Genomic DNA, 14,286 nt, shown 5'->3' on the forward strand with positions numbered 1-14,286 from the left:
ACAAGTGAGGAATTATAAACAAAGCAATCTTTTCCTGACTTCTTTTTTCTCATTGACAAGTAATCAACATAATTCACAGTCTTTTTGTGTGAGTAGCTGACTCGCTTGAATGCTGTGGTTTCTTCCACTTAAAATGAGGTATCACGGCTGGGTGCGGTGGCTCAAGCCTGTAATCCCAGCACTTTGGGAGGCCGAGACGGGCGGATCACGAGGTCAGGAGATTGAGACCATCCTGGCTAACACGGTGAAACCCCATCTCTACTAAAAAAAATACAAAAAACTAGCCGGGCGAGGTGGCGGGCGCCTGTAGTCCCAGCTACTCGGGAGGCTGAGGCAGAAGAATGGCGTGGACCCGGGAGGCGGAGCTTGCAGTGAGCTGAGATCTGGCCACTGCGTTCCAGCCTGGGCCACAGAGCAAGACTCCATCTCAAAAAAAAAAAAAAATGAGGTATCACATAACCTTAATTTAAGGTTTTTGTTTTTTAACTCTAAACTTCAAATTAATCAGTTCACTGTTAGAAAATATCGACTTAATTGTCCAAGCATAGTATTTTTTATAAATATTCTTGCACCTGTATTACTGGAAAATAAAGGTTAATGAGGCAGAATGGGGAGCAGATGTGAATGAAGTATGCTATAGATTCAGCGTATTCCATTTTTGGAGACCCAAACAGAAGGTCAGTCTCTTATTTCAAGTAGGTCTTCCCAGGCTTCTAGATCTTCTTTCCCTTTGCTGTTAACTATTTACCTTCTACCTCAAATACCTTGTAGAAATTCTGCATATGTCTCAGTTATAGAAAGTTTTATAATTTGCTTTTGTTTCATTGAATTTTTGAGATATAAATTTAAATTGCTACTAAAAATAGCTTTTTATGGGAAAGTATATCCTTATAAAAAGACTATCCTTATAAAAAGCTATTTCCAGCTGGGCGCAGTGGCTCACGCCTGTAATCCCAACACTTTGGGAGGCTGAGGTGGGCAGATCACCTGAGGTCAGGAGTTTGAGACCAGCCTGACCAACATAGAGAAACCCCATCTCTACTAAAAATACAAAATTAGTTGGGCATGGTGGCACATGCTGGTAATCCCAGCTACTTGGGAAGCTGAGGCAGGAGAATTGCTTGAACCCAAGAGGCAGAGGTTGCAGTGAACTGAGATCGCGGCCATTGCATCCCAGACTGGAAACAAGAGTGAAACTCCATCTCAAAAAAAAAAAAAAGCTCTTTCCATATTCAGCTTATTATAGATTTGTGACTAATTAATGTTGTGCCCTTATACTGTACTTATTCCCGTTCCACAGTCTTGCTTTCACTCTGAAATGTTTAAGTTGTTAGCACTTTAAGGAGCCTCACATTGCCTGGGCTTAAAGTTGTGAAATGCCATTGGGTCAACATAATCCTTCCATTCCCTTCAACTCTAGTAGTAGAGTGGAAAATTAGAAAGTATATGGGCTTGAGAGTCACACGGTTAAAGTTTTGGCTGTACCATTACTGGTTGTGTGACTGAGATCAGATTATTTAAATCTGACCCTGGGCAGGATGCTGTGGCTCACGTCTATAATCCTAGCACTTTGGGAAGCAAAGGCGGGTGGATCACAAGGTCAGGAGATCGAGACCATCCTGGCTAACACCGTGAAATCCTGTCTTTTCTAAAAATACAACAGTTAGCTGGGCATGGTGGTGCATGCCTGTAATCCCAGCTACTGGGGAGGCTGAGGCAGGAGAATGGTGTGAACTCAGGAGGTGGAGGTTGCAGTGAGCCGAGACTGCGCCACTGCACTCCAGCCTGGGCAACAGAGCGAGACTCCATCTCAAAAAAAAAAAAGAAAGAAAAGAAAAAAAAAATCTGAGCCGAAATTTCATCTTCTAGAAAATGTATAACTTAGGGAGTTGATTGATATATGAGGAGAGACATATATGTAAATTACATACTTAATCTGGCGCACATGAACGCTAATAATAAGGACTCTTAATCATTCTTCCACTGTATTTTCAAATAATGGAGCATAACTTTAATTCAAATAGTTTCTATGCTCTTGAAGATCCTCTAGCTGGGTCTTAATTCATGATTCTCTGTTTTTTACATACACCCCTATAAACTTGTTTGGACTCCCTAGAATCAAGAAATGGTAGCAAGTAGCTATGAAAGACATAGACTAAGTCTCTGGAAATCTATTAGATGTTGACTTGACATCTTGAGTAACGTAAGTTTACCTAAGTACCTATGGGAAGGGTTAGCCTTGATTAGATTGGCAAGGAATGCTACCGGTGGTTTGGGTGTGCTACAAAGTTAATAGTAGCATTGACAATAACTACTGCAATTTATATAATTTACTTCTGGGCAATGTCCCTGTGTTGCACTGGTTTCCTTCTCTGTAATTCAATGTCAGGGAATTGTATTTCTTTATGTTGGTTTTAAATATATTAGTCCTCAAATTATTGTAGCCCTGTGGGACCTACTGTGGTCAGTTGTTCCCACTGATGACTGTCAGGCCTCACATCAACTGTACTTGGGTTCCAAGTGGACTCATTTACCCTGTATTTGCCTCATGACCACCACTACTGTTACCACTTAAAGGGCATTCATCTGGGCTCTGCCAGCAAAGATCATCTCTGTTTCTAACTTGAGAAACCTTGTTATAGGGTCCCTGAAAAGCTTCCTTCATTACTTCCCAGAAGCCTTAGTAATATTATGAGCCCTGATAGATCTGATATCTAAGTCCTTCAAAGGCAGATCCATTTGATTTCTTTCATATTTTTGTACAGCTCATGTTACAAAAGTACAGAACCTTTTTATCAATAGGCTACATAATTACCTAACAGGTTTTGATATGATTTCCTGTAGTTGTTCCTCTTGAGAAACACTGGTTTATTTCTACCAGTCAGTGGTGAAAGTCAGCCTATAGTTCTGTAGACATCATTTCCGTTTGCTACTAATGTAGGATTGGTAATTGAGCCTCTTCTCAAGCTTTTCTCTTAGAATAAAAAAAGTTTTTTTTTTTTTTCATTTTAGTAAAACATAAAAATTTTACTATTTTAGTCATTTTAAGTGTGCAGTTCAGTGACATTAAGTACATTCACAGTGTACTTAATGTTGTACACAGTATTGTGTAAATATCACCACTATTTCCAGAACTTTTTCATCATCCCAAACAGAAACTCTGCACCTATTAAGCAATAACTCCCCATTCTATCCTTCCTCCAGCTTCTGGTAACCTTTATTCTATGTTCTTTATGAATTTGCCTATTCCAGATACTTCATATAAGTGGAATCATATTTGTCCTTTTGTGGCTTATTTCGCTGAACAGAATGTTTTCTTTTTTGTTTGCTTGGGAGTTTTGTTTTGTTTTGTTTTTTGAGATGGAGTCTCACTCTGTCACCCAGGCTGGAGTGCAGTGGCGCAATCTCTGCTCACTACAAGCTCCACCTCCCAGGTTCAAGCGATTCTCCTGTCTCACCCTCCCAAGTAGCTGGGATTTTAGGCGCGCACCACCACGTCCAGCTAATTTTTGTATTTTTAGTAGAGACGGGGTTTCACTATGTTTGGTCAGGCTGGTCTCAAACTCCTGACCTTGCGATCCGCCTGCCTCGGCCTCCCAGAGTGCTGGGATTACAGGTGTGAGCCACCATGCCTGGCCAAGCTTGGCGTTTTTTTTGAGACAGTATCTCACACTGTTGCCCAGGCTGAAGTGTAGTAGTATAATCACAACTCACTGCATCCTCAACTTCCCAGGCTCAAGCAATCTTCTCACCACAGCCTCCCTAGCAGCTGGGACCACTGGTGTGCACCACCACACCTGGCTAAGTTTTATTTTTACTTTTATTTTTTTTTTTCAGACAGAGTCTTGCTCTGTCACACAGGCTGGAGTGCAGTGCGCAATCTCGGCTCACTGCAAGCTCTAGCTCCTGGGTTCACGCCATTCTCCTGCCTCAGCCTCCCAAGTAGCTGGGATTACAGGCGCCCACCACCATGTCCGGCTAATTTTTTGTATTTTTATTAGAGATGGGGTTTCACTGTGTTAGCCAGGATGGTCTCAATCTCCTGACCTTATGATTGGCCCACCTCGGCCTCCCAAAGTGCTGGGATTACAGGCATGAGACACCACGTCTGGTCACCTGGCTAATTTTTAAATTTTTTTTGGTAGAGTTGGGGGTCTCACTCTATTGCCTAGCCTATGAACATGTTTTCAAGGTTCATCCACATTGTAGCATGTATCAGAATTTTATTCCTTTTTATTTCTGAATGTTCCATTATATATATATATACCACATTTTGCTTATCCATTCATCTGTTGATGGACACTTGGGTTGATTCCACCTTTTAGCTATTGTGAATAATACTGCTATGAGCATTGGTGTATGAGTATCTGAGTTCTTGTTTTCAATTCTTTTGGATATATACCTGGAAGTGGAATTGCTGGGCTATATAGTAATTAGATGTTTAACTTTTTGAGGAATTGCCAAACTGTTCTCTACAGCAGTTGTACCATTTTATATTGCTACCAGCAATGCACTGGGGTTCCAATTCCTTTACATTCTCATTAACACTTGTTAATTTCTGTGTTTTAAAAAAAGAAAAAATATATAACCATCTTAGTGTGAAGTGGTATCTCATTGTGGTTTTGATTTTGTATTTTCCTTATGACAAATGATGCTGAGCATCTTTCGTGTGCTTATTGCTGTTTGTATCTTCTTGGAGAAATGTCTATTCAAGTCTTTTGCCCATCTTTGAATTGAGTGGTTTGGGGATTTTCTTTTTTTTTTTGAGTTGTAAGAGTTCTTCATATATTCTGCCACCTCTTTGTCTGCCTGGGTATCAGGGTAATGCTGGCCTTATAGAATGAATTAGGAAGTATTCCCTCTTCTTTAGTTTTTTGGAGATTTTGAGATAATGTATGTTAATGCTTCTGTAAGTGTTGAATAGAATTCCCCAGTGAAGCCATCTGTTCTTGGGCTTTTCTTTGTTAGGAAATATACATACCTACATATATACATATATACATACATACATATATATATTTTCTGAGACAGCCTCTACCTCCTGGACTCAATGATCCTCCAACCTCAGCCTCCCGGGTAGCTGGGACTGCAAGTGCACACCACTATGCCTGGCTAATTTTTGTATTTTTGTAGAGGCAGGGTTTCTCCATGTTACCCAAGCTGGTCTTGAACTCCTGGGCTCAAGTCATCTCCCCTCAGCCTGCCAAAGTGCTGGGATTAGGTGTGAGCTATCCCACCCAGCCAGTGTTCTCTTATAACCTTTTTTATTTCTGTAAAATCAGCAGTAATATTCTTACTTTCACTTCTGATTTTAGTGAGTCTTTTTTTTTCCTCAATTTTTTAAAAAGAGCAGCTTGAAAAGACCAGGACTAGGATGTTTAAATTTAATTGAACTTACGTAAATCTCAGTGAGGGGGAATGAGCAGAAGGTAGAAGATCAGATGCTTTGAGGACTTTGGGTTGACCCATATAGTATACATTTTGTTGATTCTTAAGCTTTAGGATGCTGTGGAACCAGTTATGTTTTCTTTTGTTTGAGTGTAGAATTATTAGTTTGTTAAATGGAAGGAAAGATTAAACAGCTAAGCCTGGAATGGGCAAGGTGCAGCTAAATCTGAGGAAGAACAGAAATAAAAGAACTAATTGCCTCTAGTACCCTTGCCATCTCTTCTGTCTTACAGATTTTACCACCTCTCACTGCACACTGTCTCCTCCATGATATATGGCTGCCGACAGCACCAGAATTTTGTCTTACAGGTTTCATGATGGGAGACAAGGACTGATTTTTACCTTCTAGATTCCAAGTTTAAAAATCTTAGAAAAGATATATGAGCTCAGCAAAGTAGAGCCTACCCTGTATCAGCTAACTCTGGCCATTATTTTGGGAGAACATGGCAGCTCTTTATTAGCCATTTGGCAGAGGGTAGAACATGGGAAGAATAAAGTTCCTAGGAGAGTAGAGTTGGTAAATGAGACAGGATGCCCACAGTATATCAAAATTTGTTAATGGTATGGGATAACCAAATGAATGATACAGACAGCAGAGTATCTAATCTTGAACCACTTTTTCTCAGAGAATAGAGATTTAGCCCAACGGTAGGTATTTATGTGCTTAGAATATTTGTAGTTAATAAAACCTTCCCCAGGATTGCATAAGAGTTACAGCGGCTCCAGCCTGGCCAACATGGAGAAACCCCATCTCTACTAAAAATACAAAATATTAGCTGGGCATGGTGGCATGTGCCTGTAGTCCCAGCTACTTGGGATGCTGAGGTGGGAGAATCAGTTGAACCCGGGAGGCAGTGGTTGCAGTGAGCTGAGAGATTGCACATTGCCTGGGGGACAGAGCGAGACTCAAAAAAAAAAAAAAAAAAAAAAAAAAGGAGTTGTAGCAATACCATAAATATAATCCCAGCAATGCTCTCTCTCCTTTATATTTACTACCTACTATATTTTGCAACTTTTTTAATGACTTCATTGAGTTATATTTCACATACCATAAAATTCACCCATTTAAAATGTAGTTTTAATTTTCAAACATTTTCAAAATCTCAGAAAGAAAGCTTTGCCCATTAGCAGTCACTGCCCATGGCTCTCCTGTCCCCTTACACTGCCCGCCCCACCCCCTGCCACCAAGTTTCTGGTACCTACTTTGTCTATCTTCTCTTTAGAGATTTGCCTTTCTGAATATTTCATATAAATGGATTCCTACGATAGGTGGTCTTTTGTGTCTGGCCCCTTTCATTAGCATAATGTTTTCAAGATTCATAAATATTGTACCATGTATCAGTACTTCATTCTTGTTTATTTTTTTGCTGGATAGTATTTTATTGTATGGTATATAACACATTTTAATGATCAGTTGATGGATATTTGGATTGTTTATAATTTTTGGCTCTTAGGAGTAATGCTGTTTTGAACATTTATGTTCAAGTTTGTGTGGACATATGTTTCATGTCTCTCAGGTATATAGCTAAAAGTGGAATCACACGGTCATATGTTAAATCTTTGAGGAGCTGTCATACTGTTTTTCAAGGTGGTTCTACATCCTCACCAACACTATTATGGTGACTCTCTTAATAGAGATGAAACCTCATTGGTTACATAAACTCCCTCTGGAGAAGAAATGGATTTTTTTGACCACATTTCTAGAAGTTGAGAGTCAGACAATCAGTTATCTAGAGCTGAGATGAATCACCAAGGGAAACTATATACCAACCAAGAGATATGCAGTAGCACTTTGGGGAAATCAGTGTATATTTTGGTAGTATGAGGAGATAAAGCAGGCAAAGACAGGAAAAAGTATAGTCAGGGAGGTAGGTTAGATGATAAATAGGGAAGATTTTGTACCATGAAAATAGAGGTGGAATTTTTTAGTATGGGGATGGATAATGGTTTACAGAAGATTAAGACAACTAAGACAAGACTTTGGATTTATTGACCAATAGTTAGATTACTGTGACTTTCTTGGGACAAGTTTTTTACATGATGACCAAAATTGTAAGAAGGGTAGGGAAGTGGAGAGACAATCTAAGTCACACTTTTGAACCACACGACAGTAAATGGAAGGAGAGAAGACTTCACTGATGGGTGAATAAGTCCTGGGAGAAGAGAGTACATTAAAGAGCAGATTATAAATTGATAGGAAGTTGCTATTAATTTATTTTTTAGCCAATGAAATTTTTTTTTTTTTGTTTTCGTTTTTGTTTTGTTTTGTTTTTTTGATAGTCTCACTCTGTCACCCAAGCTGGGGTGCATGCAGTTGCAGGATCTGAATAGCTGGTATTACCGGTGTGCAGCACCACCACGCCTGGCTTTTTAAAAATTTTTTTAAGACAGAGTCTCACTCTGTTGCCCAGGCTGGAGTGCAGTGGCATGATCTCGGCTCACTGCAACTTCCGCCTCCCGGGTTCAAGCACTTCTTGTGCCTCAGCCTCCCAAGTAGATGGGATTACAGGTGCGTGCCACCACACCCAGCTAATTTTTGTATTTTTAGTAGAGATGGGGTTTTGCCATGTTGGCCAAGCTGGTCTTGAAATCCTGGCCTCAAGCAATTGATCTGCCTTTCTCACCGTCCCCAAGTGCTGGGATTACAGGCGTGCAAATGGTCTTTACAAGAAGCAAAATGTCCACAGAGCAGGTACAGATGCAGATTATCTTTGTTTGGCCTTCCCCTTGCTTTGGCAATCACTATGCTTCCATATAAGGGAATATTTATAAAAATTGGATTGTTTTTGTTCTTGGAATCTACTTTGGCTTCAGCAATGGGAGGTCCCTCTAGGGAGTGAGAAGAGACCATACCCTGAAGTCTCTAGAAAGCTAGAGATAGATGTAGACTTTCTAGGATATTGAAGAGTATGTTTCTTAGCAGAGGAAAACTGAAGATACACAGGAGGAGAAACACAATGCAGCGGGATAAGAGAAGAGGTTACGGACTGGAACAGTTATAAAGGATATGGACATTTGATGTTGAGAAGGAAGTCAAAGAGCCTAAGTCAAGATCTGTTTCATTTTCTAATGTTAAAGCACTGAGACTGGGACTTGAGGAAAGGAGAAAGTTTTGGAAATCTGTTTTGAGAACGAACAAAATTATCTCAACAATAACAGTGAGATCCTAACCTTGAATTCATAGGAGACTCATGGTTTCAAGGCAGGAAGTAAAGAATTTGGAACAAGAGTGAGTGTGGAGAGAAAACAGGTGCTGTCTTTTCTAGCATTGAAAATTGGCACAATAGAGATGGGATTAAGGAATATTTTAATTGTGGTTGAATGAGTCTAAAATCATGGCCCATAAAATCCAGATACAGTATGCAGAGTAAAGGAAGCCAGAATAGGGGTGATAGAGTTAGTGAATAGGAAGCTTTCCAGAGATCAGAAGTCACAACAAAATTCGTGAGAATAAAAAGGTTATAGTCTGAAGAATTTTAGAATTTAAAATACTGGATACTTTCAAAAATTACGAGGCCCCAAATCTGTAAAATAAGATACCGTGCCAATATATGACTTTCTAAACAGTTAACTTTAGTTAGGAATATAACTGCTAAGAGAAACAGACATTTTCACAATAATAGCTGGAGACTTCAGTACTCCATCTTCCATAATGGATGGAACAACCTGGCAGAAGTTAAGAAACAGAGGATCTGAACAATGCAATAAATCAACTAGCTGTAACAGATACAAACAAAACACTCAACCCAACAACAATACACATTCTTCTCAAGTGCACATGGCATATTCTCCAGGATAAACCTTATGCTAGGTCACAAATTCAGTCTCATTGGATTTTAGAAGGTAGATATCTATATTAGACAGAGTTTTCCAGAGAGACAGAACCAACAGGAGATACATATCAAGAGAGAGAGAGATAGGAGAAGGGATGGGGAGAGAGTATGGAGGAGAGGACACTGGTACAAGTCCCAAAATCCAAAGGCTGGAGGACTTGGAGTTGCTGATGTCCAAAGGCAGGGGAAGAGAGGTGTCCCAGTTCCAGGAATCAGAATGAACTTGTCTTTTCTCTGCCTTTTTGTTCTGTCTGGGCCCCCAGTTAATTGGATGGTGCCTGCTCACATTGAGGGAGAATCTTCCCCGACTCAGTCCACTCACTCACACGCCACTCTTCTCTGGAAACGCCCTCATAGACACACTCAGCAATAATACTTTAGCAACTATCTGCTTTTGCAGTCAAGTTGACACCTAAAATTAAGCATCACGAGCTCATACAAAGTATCTTCTCTGACCACAACAACATGAACTTCACAATCATTAACAAAGGAAAACTGGAAAATTCACAGATTTATGAAAATTTAAAACACGCTCTTAAACAACCAGTGGAGCAAAGAAGAAATCCTAAGGAAAATTAGAAAATAACTTAAAGATGAATGAAAACAAAAATATACCAAAATTTATGGGATACAGCAAAAGCGGTGCTAAGGGGGGAGTTTTTAGCTATAAATCCTTACATTAAAATACAAGAAAGATCTCACATCAGCAACCTAACTTTACAACCTAAGGAACTAGAAGAAGAACAAACAATCCAGAGCTAGCAGAAGGAAGGAAATCAGATAATTTTGTATAATCTTGATAAATTGTGTTTTAAAATAGTTTTACAGCTTTAAATTATGTCTAATATTTGCTTAAATGTTAGAGATTTTCTTTTTTTTGTTTTTTGAGATGGAGTTTCGCTTTGGCTCCCAGACTGGAGTGCAGTGGCATGATCTCGGCTCACTGCAGGCTCTGCCTACCGGGTTCACACCATTCTCCTGCCTCAGCCTCCCAAGTAACTGGGATTACAGGTGCCCGCCACAACGCCTGGCTAATTTTTTGTCTTTTTAGTAGAGATGGGGTTTCACCGTGTTAGCCAGGATGGTCTCGATCTCCTGACCTCGTGATCCGCCTGCCTCGGCCTCCCAAAGTGCTGGGATTACAGGCATGAGCCACCGCGCCTGGCCCCACAGATTTTCTTTTTAATTAAATTGTTTAAATCAGCTGATAGACTCTGGAAAACAAAATAACTGGTTCAAAACAAATCGGTTGCTCTGAAATGTTTGGCTGTAAAATATCAAATGATTTGCATTTTTAAATGTATCATTTTATTTCAGGTTGCAGTGTAGGATTTTGGAAGTCCTCCCTCCATCACATCAAAATGGTTTTGCTAATGGACATGTTAACAGTGTGGATGGAGAAACTATTATCATCAGTGATAGTGATGATTCAGAAACACAAAGCTGTTCTTTTCAAAATGGGTAAGTGGTTTTTATTAATTTTTAAATTATTTGGCAAATTGCCTACTGATACTCCATTGAAACAACTTTTTTTTTTTTTTTTTTTTTGAGATGGAGTTTCGCTCTCTCGCCCAGGCTGGAGTTCAGTGGCTCGATCTCAGCTCACTGCAACCTCCACCTCCCATGTTCAAGCGATTCTCCTGCCTCAGCCTCCTGAGTAGCTGGGATCACAGGCTCCCTCCACCATGCCTAGCTAATTTTTGTATCTGTGGTAGAGACTGGGTTTCACCATGTTGGCCAGGCTGGTCTTGAACTCCTGACCTCAGGTGATCTGCCTGCCCTGGCCCCTCAAAGTGCTGGGATTACAGGCATGAGCCACCACGCCTGGCCGAAATAACTTTTCTTTCATCCTTTTTTCCTTCTAGTCATACTGTGGTATAGTACTCATCTAAACAATCTAGTTCAACAATGATGTTAGAATTTTCAAAACTGAAATTTACCTAGTTAACACTACTCAGCTGCTGAAGAGCAATGGATGCTAACTCTCATTCAGTCATTTATACATCCCCCCGCCTCTTTTTTTTTTTTTTTTTTGAGATGCAGTTTCCCTCTTGTTGCCCAGGCTGCAGTGCAATGGTGCGATCTCAGCTCACTGAAGTCTCCCAGGTTCAAGTGATTCTTCTGCCTCAGCCTCCCAAGTAGCTGGGATTACAGGCACGTGCCACCACGCCCGGCTAATTTTGTATTTTTAGTAGTGGCGGGGTTTCACCATGTTGGTCATGCTGGTCTCCGACTCCTGACGTCAGGTGATCGACCTGTCTCGGCCTTCCAAAGTCTTGGGATTACAGGCGTGAGCCACCGCACCTGGTCCCTACTTTTGTTTACTTGAAAAAATCCATTCTGTACTTTAACAGTCATTCCCTTTGGCACACACAATAAAGAAACGCTGTGACCACCTAAAATTCAGACAGTTGATGGTCTGTGTCAGCTGGGTGCTGTTGGAGAAAAATCACACAAACATATAGCTAGGAATTTAAAATCTCAGCTGAGTCTGCAACCAGTTAAAAGTTCTTTTACATGTTTTAGCTCAGCAACCTCTTCTGTTCTCCACAATGTCTATTCTAAATCATTATGTCTCCATTCTGGTCCCTTTTAGGCATCTCAGACTTCAAAATGCTTTCTCCCACCTGTCTTGTGTCTTCCTTGGTTTCCTATTTTTAGTGAACAGTACCATAATGTTAAAAAAAATAAATCTGAGATCACTCTTACCTACTTCTTTTACTTTGCTCTTGAAACACCAGTGTCGATAAGTTCTTTCAGAAACTTTTTGTTCAAGTTCTCATTTTACCTGACATTAACTATTATAGCTATAACTAGCATTTGAGAATTGACTATGATCAGGCACTGTGCTAAGTGCTTTATATGCATTTTGGTCAGTTCTGGAAAAGTGTTGTAATTCTAATTTGACAAGGAAAAACCTGAGACTCAGGAAGGTTAATTGGCTTTGTACAATGTCATCTAACTAGCACATTGTCTGACAGAGTAATTTTTAAGTGAGTGAATGAAGCATGACATGCTCCTGTATAAGCCTTTTGATACATCTCTCGCTTTTTTTTTTTTTTTTTTAAAGAGATGGAATCTTGTTCTATTGCCTAGGCTGGAGTGCAGCGGTGAGATCGTAGCTCACTGCAGCTTCAAACTCCTGGGCTCAAGCAGTCTTCCTGCTTCATCCTCCCAAGTACCTAGGACTACAGGCGCATGCTACCATGCCTGGTTAATTTTTAATTAAAAAAAAATTTTTTTTTTTTTTTTTTACAGTAGAGACAGGGTCTTGCTATATTGCTCACGCTGGTGTCAAACTCCTGGCTTCAAGAGCTCCTCCCACTTCAGTCTCTTGAAGTGCTGGGATTACAGACAGGAGCCACTGTGCCTGGCCAACTTGCTACTATTAACCAGAAAAATAAATTACTGTATTACTTGTTCATGTCTTCTGTTAAGTATAGGGTTCAGGATGCAAAATTTGTGGGAATTATAGTAGTAAATGTATGTCCTTGAGCATGTCTTCATGTGTTTTGTTTGGACTATGTCAAAGATTGTAACCTTTAAATGGAGTTAGTTGTAAATCAGATGAGTGTGTGCATAGGTACAAATATAAGTAAACATTTAAGTATTCATTAACAATAAGTACAAATAAAGTCTCTAATTTTTTGGAATGCCTCTTGAAAATTTTAATTCAAGGTATAAAAACTAAGCCCAGTCTTAAAGGATTGAACACAGATTTTGTATATGCAAGATATTTTTAAAATTCATGTTTAAATATGGTAAGCATTTGTTTATCTGAATTTTTTTTTAGACAGTTTCGTTCTTGTTGCCCAGGCTGGAGTGCAGTGGCATGATCTTGGCTCACTGGAACTCCCTGTCTCTCGGGTTCAAGTGATTCTCCTGCTTCAGCCCCTCTAGTAGCTGGGATTAAAGGCATATGCCACCACCCCCAGCTAATTTTTGTGTTTTTAGTAGAGACGGGGTTTCTCCAGTTTGGCCAGGCTGGTCTCAAACTCCTGACCTCAAGTGATCCGCCCACCTCGGCCTCCCAAAGTGCTGGGATTACAGGTGTGAACTGCTGCACCCAACCCATGTAGTAACTTTTTTTTTTTTTTTCCTGAGATGCAGTCTCACTCTGTAGCCCAGGCTGGAGTACAGTGGCGCAGTCTCAGCCCACTGCAACCTTCCTGGATTCAAGTGATCTCCTGCCTTAGCCTCCTGAGTAGCTGGGGCTACAGGCGCGTGCCACCACGCCTGGCTAGATTTTGTATTTTTTAGTAGAGACTGGGTTTCACCATGTTGGCCAGGCTGGTCTTGAACTCCTGACCTCAGTTCATCTGCCTATATTGGCCTCCCAAAGTGCTGGGATTATAGGCGTGAACCACCATGCCTGGCCCCATGTAGTAACTTTTCATATACTTTTCTAATTCTTTTAAGTGCTGTGAGGTGATTTGAGATGAGGACTGTGTAGATTCTGGGTGTCAGCATGCTGTTATTCAGCTCATGAATGCCCCTTTTTCAGATTTGAACATGAGCTACCTGCATATTTTCTGGCTAATTTGTAACTTTGAATACAAAGCACATTAATTCAAAATTTCAGTTAGTATTAGTAAATATTTTGCCTGTTATAACGTAGCATTTTGAAGAAGACTTCCATTGGTGAATCCTACTTGTGACATTTGTAGGAAGTTTACTACAAAGTATGATTGAATTTGGCCATAAGAGCAATCAGTCATAATTTCCTGACTAAATAGACTGTGCCATATCCCTTGTATACAGTTAACTTGGAATAGACCCTTGATATGAGAAAAGTGAATAAGCTGATCAATTATTTTTTGTTTTTTTGTTTTTGTTTTTGAGACAGGGTCTCACCCTGTCACCCAGGCTGGAGTGTGCAATGGCGTGATCTTAGCTCACTGCAGCCTTGACCTCCTGGGTTCAAGCCAGCTTTCCTAGTAACTGAGACTACAGGTGCACACCACCCATGCCCAGCTAACTTTTTGTATTTTTTGTAGAGATGGGG

The 14,286-nt window shown here is 40.2% G+C and overlaps 1 protein-coding gene across 2 annotated transcripts in view; it reads left to right on the plus strand.

Moving 5' to 3' along the window:
* The window catches only part of BAZ1A (bromodomain adjacent to zinc finger domain 1A), a 131,086-nt gene that overhangs the window by 39,704 nt on the left and 77,096 nt on the right, over window positions 1–14,286 (plus strand). For both annotated transcript variants that reach the window (XM_010377370.2, XM_010377369.2), the window contains exon 4: window positions 10,599–10,742. In XM_010377370.2, coding sequence (XP_010375672.1) covers window positions 10,599–10,742 — 144 coding nt within the window. The remainder of the gene's footprint in view (window positions 1–10,598; window positions 10,743–14,286) is intronic.

The sequence above is a fragment of the Rhinopithecus roxellana genome, chromosome 5 (genome assembly GCF_007565055.1).
Source record: "Rhinopithecus roxellana isolate Shanxi Qingling chromosome 5, ASM756505v1, whole genome shotgun sequence".
NCBI classification, from domain to species: Eukaryota; Metazoa; Chordata; class Mammalia; order Primates; family Cercopithecidae; genus Rhinopithecus; species Rhinopithecus roxellana.